We start from the raw sequence: 7357 nt of genomic DNA, 5'->3' as shown, positions 1-7357 counted from the left end.
TCCCGCGCCGAGTTTGAATACTGCGCCGACATATACCGAGCGCAGTACACTCGTGTATTGTCGGGCAGTTTCGGCTCCTCCCGCGCTGACGTCCTGGACGTACAGGACGCCAGCGCGGGTATCTGAGCATTGCCGACAATACACGAGTGTACTGCGCTCTGTATATGTCGGCGCAGTATTCAAACTCGGCACAGGAAACGAGCGGGGAGGACGCGAGGACGCCGCAGAAGGACGCCGGACCCGACAAAGGGGACACCCGAAGCCGCAGAAGGACGCCGAACCCGACGAAGAGGACACCCGAAGCCGCAGACGGACGCCGGACCTGACGAGGCCGCCGATGGACGCCGCGCAAGACACCTAAACTCTAAGTACAAAAAAAAATGTTTTTCCACAGGATTCGGGGCAACTTTAGGTGTGCGCGGTATACGCGGGAGCGCGCTATACCGTGATAAATACAGTATATGCAAGCTATTGCCATGAAAAGTGTTGGGAACCCGGGTCCTGCCCTAGGGGACATGTATCAATGCAAAAAAAAAGTTTTTAAAACTGCATTTTTTTCAGGAGCAGTGGTTTAAATAATGCTTAACCGGTCTTGATAGAGTCACAGAATTCAAGACGGAATAGACTGCTGGTGTACAATCATTGTGCTGCACTACCAAGCTCAGCATACGTGGGCAACAATTAAATATGATTTCTTCTATGTACATAAATTAATTAAAAGTGATTGTAAAGGCGCAAGGTTTTTTTAACCGCTTAAGACCCGGACCATTATGCAGGTTAAGGACCTCGCCCTTTTTTGCGATTCGGCACTGCGTCGCTTTAACTGACAATTGCGCGGTCGTGCGACGTGGCTCCCAAACAAAATTGGCAATTTTTTTCCCACAAATAAAGCTTTCTTTTGGTGGTATTTGATCACCGCTGCGGTATTTATTTTTTGCGCTATAAACAAAAATAGAGCCACAATTTTAAAAAAAAATATATATTTTTTACTTTTTTCTATAATAAATATCCCCAAAAAACATATAAAAAAAACATTGCGACATTATGGGGGACACATCGGACACTTTTGACACTATTTTGGGACCATTGTCATTTTTACAGCGAACAGTGCTATAAAAATGCACTGTTTACTATGAAAATTACACGGGCAGTGAAAGGGTTAACCAGGAGGGGGCGCTGTAGGGGTTAAGTGTGTCCTAAGGAAGTGTTCTTACTGTGGGGGGGGCGTGGCTGTGCGTGTGACGTCACTGATCGTCATTCTCTATGACAGGGAACAGACGATCAGTGACACTCTCACTAGGAAGAATGGGGAGAGGTTTGTTTACACTTACCTCTCCCCGTTCTTCAGCTCTGTGACCCGTTCGTAGGACAACGGCGGCGATCGGGTCCGCTGTTCCTGTGGGAACGGTCACTGAGAAGAGGACCGGGTCGCGAGCTCGCCGCTGGGCTCTTAAAGGGGACGTACATGTACTCCCTTGTGCCCAGCCGTGCCATTTTATCGATGTATATCGTCGTGTAGCGGTCCTCAAGTGGTTAAAAGTTCATACACTCTATGCTTGAAGGTAAAAAAAAAAATTCTATATGTAGCAGCTCCCATCATACTTACCTGAACCCCATCTTGATCCAGCGATGTGCGAGAGAGCAGCAGCTCTCCAAGGTCTCTCCCTCCTCATTACCTGAGATAGCAGTGGGAACCATTGGCTCCCACTACTGTCAATCATAGGTAGTGAGCCAATAAGGAGAGAGCGGGGCGGGGCTGAGCCACGCTCCTTGTGTGTGAATGGACACAGAAAGCAGTGGTTTGGGAGTGAGCCTGCTTGGGTGTCCCCACAGCAAGGGGGTGGGGCTCGGCAGGAGGGAGGTGCCAGGAGTGGCGATTGGGGACCTGAGAAGGAGAGGCAGCCATTGCTAAATCTTTATCTGAAGTCCAGTTTGAATTTTAGGAAAACAGAAAGTGGAGACACGGCACACCGGAACCCAGCCACTATGTAGAGAAGTAAAGATACGGCTTCAGCCTGAACACCTGGCTATGCTCCTCTGATATGTTTCGCCCCGCCTTGATGGCTTAATCCTATCCCTGTAGATGGGGCGAAACATGTCAGAGAAGCATAGTCAAGAGGAGCTCCGCGTGAAGCCGTATCTTTACCTCTCTATATACAGTAGTGGTTGGATTCCAGTGTGCAGCGTCTCTACCTTCAGTTTTCCAGTATGTTTCTGCTAGCCGGGATGTGCTTGTTTGAACATCGGCACCTGATCTGTGCTTTGGACTGCAGGGGGAAGTTTTGCAATGCTTTTACGCGGCTCCCCAAGTTTTTTGTATATGGGTCACAGACTGTATTTTAGTTTTGGATAGAGATAAAAAGGTTCAGAATGCCTATCAAGTTTTTTATCACTGTCTGTGTTCTCATTGGACAAACTCACCCTCTCTATTTGTAATCAGGAACCTGATATGCTGCCACGGCGGCCATGCTGGCCAAGTGCTCTTTCCACCGTCCTCCTACATCAGGAATGAGATTTGGGCACTGTACACCTGTAGTTTGGAGAAACTCCACCATCTTGGTTGCTCTCATTCTCCCAGCCCGAGGCCCACCTCCAGAAATAAAGGAATGTCCACACGTTTAGCCTTTGTAATGTTTTACTGTAGCAGGAACAGCATGCACAGATATTCCCAAAACACCAATATACCTCTTTGGACCTGACATCGGCAAGTTCAAATTCAACTTCAACACGGGGATGCTGACCAGCATTTCCAGTTCCCTTACTGTAGGTTCCTTTAGATGGGATCTTCAGTGGGCTTATACTGGGCCTGCCCTGAAGGGCGCCCTTCACTTGGACATTAATTTAAAGCGGAGGTTCACCCAAAAAGCATCTATATAAGATCATATCCTTTATACTTCCAACATGTACAGTAGGCCCTTGGCTGTACATACCTTATTATCCCGCGGGAGTAGGTGTTTCTATGCTGCGGCGCAATGCCATCTGGGACTTCGCCCAGATGATTGACGTCCTTGAGAAAAAGTTCCCCCCGGCCGGATAAGGCCCCCCCCCTGTTGCGTAGGCGCGTCACGGAGTTTCCGAAAGAACCCGAACATGCAGAGCTGCGAGACAGTTCTACACGGCGCCTGTGCACCGAATAGGCGCCGTACAGAGCTGATGCGCAGTTTTGCATGTTCGGGTTCTTTCGGAAACTCTGTGACACTCGTGACACGCCTACGCAATAGGGGGGGGCCTTATCCGGCCAGGGGAACTTTTTCTCAAGGACGTCAATCATCTGGGCGAAGTCCCAGATGACATTGCGCCGCAGCATAGAAACGCCTACTCCCGCGGGAGTGACTACCCGGAAGCCGGATTGAAAATAGCCATAATAAGGTATGTACAGCCAAAAAAAAGGGCCTACTGTACATGTTGGAAGTATAAAGAATATGATCTTATATACCGTATTTATTGTGCTATGACGCACCCCGGCGTATAGCGCGCACCCCCAAACTTGAAGTAAAATCCTGAAAAAAAAAATACTTACAGTTTGGATGCCCCTTGTCGGTGTCTTGCCCGTTGTCCATCGCGTTCTGCCCGTCGTCCATCGCATCCATCGGTGGCCTCGTCCGGTCCGGCGTCCTTCTGCGGCCATCGGGGTGTCCTCCCCGCTCGATCCCCGCTTCCGGCGCTGTGTTTGAACCACTGCGCCGGCATATACCGAGCGCAGTACACTCGGGTATAGTCGGGCAGGCTCGGTTCCTCTCGCGTAAAGGACGTACAGGACGCACAGGACGTGACCGCGAGAGGAGCTGAGCCTGCCCAACTATACCCGAGTGTACTGCGCTCGGTATATGCCGGCGCAGTGATTCAAACACAGCGCGGGAAGCGGGTATCGGCGTATATCGCGCACCCACGATTTTGCCCTGATTTTCAGGGCAAAAAAGTGCGCGCTATACGCCGATAAATACGGTAGATGTTTTTTGGGTGAACCTCCGCTTTAATATAGTGTTGTACTGCAAGCCACCTTTTCCTATCGACCTCTGCTCTCAAGCCCTTTCGGTCCTGGGGGAGGCATTGACCCCTGATTACATATTTGTATTGGTGAGCATTGTCACCAGGACAAAAAGTGATTGGACATCCAAAAAGTTACAATTTTCCCCAGAACAGGAGGTGAGGGGATTTAACACAATTTTACCTCCTGTTGTTTAATTAAGAAGAGATCTCTATAGTGAGACACAGGCAGACACAAAAAATGTACATGAGTTTCAATCATTGCTCACTATAAAAAAGCTTTTGGCTTTCAGGTAATTTTTCAACTATGAGCCATAAGAGTTATGCAGCCAGTGAAGTCAAAACGACATACTCCTGTATGCTTGTTGAGGGTTAATGGCCTTTTAAGAAGACCATACAGCAGTGGTCTTCAAACTGCGTCTTTGGGGCCCGTTGCTTGCCATAATTCTCCCCACTGACACATGAAGAGGCACAATTCCTCACACTTATACCAATGATGGGGCACAATTGTTTCCAATGACACAAACAGTGAGTTGAGTGTAGAGGTATCTTGATATAGCGCGGTCTTACCCCGAAAGGTCCCGACACGCTTGACTAGGACCAGTTTAGACGGGAACAAATTAACTTACCAGCATGTCTTTAGAGTGTGGGAGATAGCCGGAGGAAACCCATGCAGGCACAGGGAGAACTGCAAACTCCAGGCAGATGGTGTCATGGTCCGGATTCGAACCAGCGACCCTTTTGCTGCTATGTGAAAGTGTTAACCACTACACCACTGTGCTGCTCAATGACACAGAATGATGGACACTATTCCTTCCAATGAGACCAACAATGGGGTTCAGTGACACCAAAAATGGAGAACACTTTCTTCCAATGACACAAACAATGGTGCCCAATGACAACATTAATGGGGCACAATTTCTCCCAATGACGCATATAAAGGGGTCCAATGACACCAATGATGGGGTACAATTTCTTGCAATGACACATATAAAGGGGTCCAATGACACCAATGATGGGGTACAATTGCTTCCAATGACACATGTAAAGGGGTGCAATGACACCAACGATGGGCCACAATTCTACCCAGTGACACCAACAATGGGGTACAGTTCCTCTCACTGACACCAATGATGAGGCACAATTACTCCCACTAAAACAAACGATGGGACAATATTTTTTTCTCCACTGATGTCAGGACCTTTTCTACTCCCAATGGCCACAGTCTGGCCCCCCTAAAGACTGAAGGACAACAAACTGGCTTTTTGTTGTGAAAGTTTGGAGACCCCTGATATACAGTATTTTCCATGTAGCCATATCTTAATTAGATGAGATTAAACCTTCTAGATTGTAAGCTCTAACGAGCAGGGCCCTCTGATCATTCCTGTATTAAATTGTATTGTAACTATAATGTCTTCCCTGATGTTGAAAAAGCGCTGCGTAAACTGTTGGCGCTATATAAATCCTGTATAATAATAATAATAATAATAATAATAATAATTAAACTGGATTTTCATGACAAGTAGGAAAGCTCAACAATGACTACTTCTTTTTTCTTAGAGAATAGGTGCAGGTACTCCCCCCTTCCAGGTCACCCCTCGTCTCCACCCCTGCCCACCTCAGAGGGCCCTCCTCAATCCCCTACAGCCATCCACATTAGCTTTCCACCCATCAACAATTGATAAACCCCCCAACAATATACCCCCCAAGTAGCAATAAATCCACCCCAGCAAGAATAGACCCTGCCAGTAACAATAGATCTCCCAGCAGCCAGCATCAATAGACCCTTCAGCAGCCAGCAATGGCAGACCCCTCCCTCAGCAGTAAATCCCCCCAACAACATAAGATCCCCCCGCCCAACAACATAAGACCCCCAAGCAACAATAGACCTTCCACTAGCAATAATAGATGGCCCAGCAACAATAGATCCCCCAGTAGCCAGCAACATGAGACCCCCCCCAGAACAATCCCCTATCCCTTGCCATTACATACACTCAGTGTTGGAGGTGCCAGAACTGCGTTCCCTCGCGTTCCCACTGAAAAAAAGCCCTGCTTCTATATCTCTTTCCACACAGGTTATTAACAACCATCTTTTGAACTAGCTATGTTTAAGTTGGATAGGTATCATGATATCACATACTGTATATTAATGGAAACTTTTCTGAAGCAGTCTTAGGATGACCTGTTTCACCTCTTGGTTCCTCAGGCTGTAGATAAGAGGATTCAACATTGGAGTCACCACTGTGTAGAATAAAGAGGATACCTTTTCCTGTGTTTTGAGGATACTGGAGGATGGATGAAGATAACTACAGAAAATTGCAACATAGAAGATGGTAGCACACATCAGATGTGAGGAGCAGGTGCTAAATGCTTTCCTCCTGCCAGCTGCAGAGTTTATCCGTAAGACAGAATTCATGATGAAGATGTAGGAGACCAGGAGGATCGTCATTGAACATAAGCAACAAGAACTCCCAAAGAAAAGGGTGACGATGGTGCAGGTGCGGGTTTCAGAACAGGACAGCCGGGCTAAAGGAGGAATGTCGCAGTAGAAATGGTCAATAAGGTTAGAGTCACAGAATTCAAGACTGAATAGACTGCTGGTGTTGGCAACTGACTGTACAAAGGCAATAAAGAATGATAGAATCACAAGACTGAAACATTTCCTATTAGTCATTACTGAGACGTAGTGAAGAGGGTGGCATATAGCAACATATCGGTCATATGCCATGTCTGAGAGGACCAAGATTTCTGTAGCTGCCAATGCACAAAAGAAGTAGAATTGAAGAGTGCAACCCATGAATGTGATTAATTTTCTCTCGGAAAGGAGGTCAGACAACATTTTAGGAGTAACTACTGAAGAATAGAAGAGGTCCACCATAGACAGATATCTCAGTAAGTAGTACATTGGAGTGTGGAGGGTGGGTGAGATATGTACCATTGCCATCATCCCAATGTTTCCAAGCACGGTCACTATGTAAACCATTAAAAAGAGCACAAAGAGGAATGGGGCAACTAATTTATCATCAGTAAGACCAGAAAACTCAAACACGGTCACTTGAGTCTTGTTCTTGATATTCATGGTGTTTTTGGTCTGAAACAGTTGAAATAAACATCTAATTTGTTTATGAAAATAGGATATGTAAAGATTATACAAACTGGTGTCCTACAGTGGATGTTAATACATTGTTTTTTAAACATTTGTCGACCAGCAACAGTACATTTACTGCTGACGGAAGGCTCCCCCAGGTACCTGTGTGCCGCAGTGTTTATGAACATTGTGCGCCTCCCCTGGGGCATGCAGAGGAGGCAACTGCTGTGTCCACCAGACTGCGATGCTCGGTATCGGCCCGCTGTGAATTGTGTATAATTT

General features: G+C 47.0%; 1 protein-coding gene across 1 annotated transcript; it reads right to left on the bottom strand.

Annotated features, from left to right (window-relative positions):
- Positions 1-6093: 6093 nt before the first annotated feature.
- On the bottom strand, positions 6094-7066 carry LOC120931020 (olfactory receptor 1020-like). Its single transcript, XM_040342145.1, has one exon. The coding sequence runs from the start codon at positions 7064-7066 to the stop codon at positions 6134-6136; it is 933 nt and encodes a 310-aa protein (XP_040198079.1). The 3' UTR covers positions 6094-6133.
- Between the last annotated feature and the right edge of the window lie 291 nt (positions 7067-7357).

Source organism: Rana temporaria, chromosome 3, assembly GCF_905171775.1.
Source record: "Rana temporaria chromosome 3, aRanTem1.1, whole genome shotgun sequence".
Lineage (NCBI taxonomy): Eukaryota > Metazoa > Chordata > Amphibia > Anura > Ranidae > Rana > Rana temporaria.
The sequence above is the reverse complement of the archived record's forward strand: the minus strand, read 5'-3'. Positions and strand labels throughout refer to the sequence as shown.

Bases quoted from the DNA above. Each gene is read 5' to 3' on its own strand.
- LOC120931020 (XM_040342145.1), bottom strand. From the start codon at position 7,066: ATGAATATCAAGAACAAGACTCAAGTGACCGTGTTTGAGTTTTCTGGT.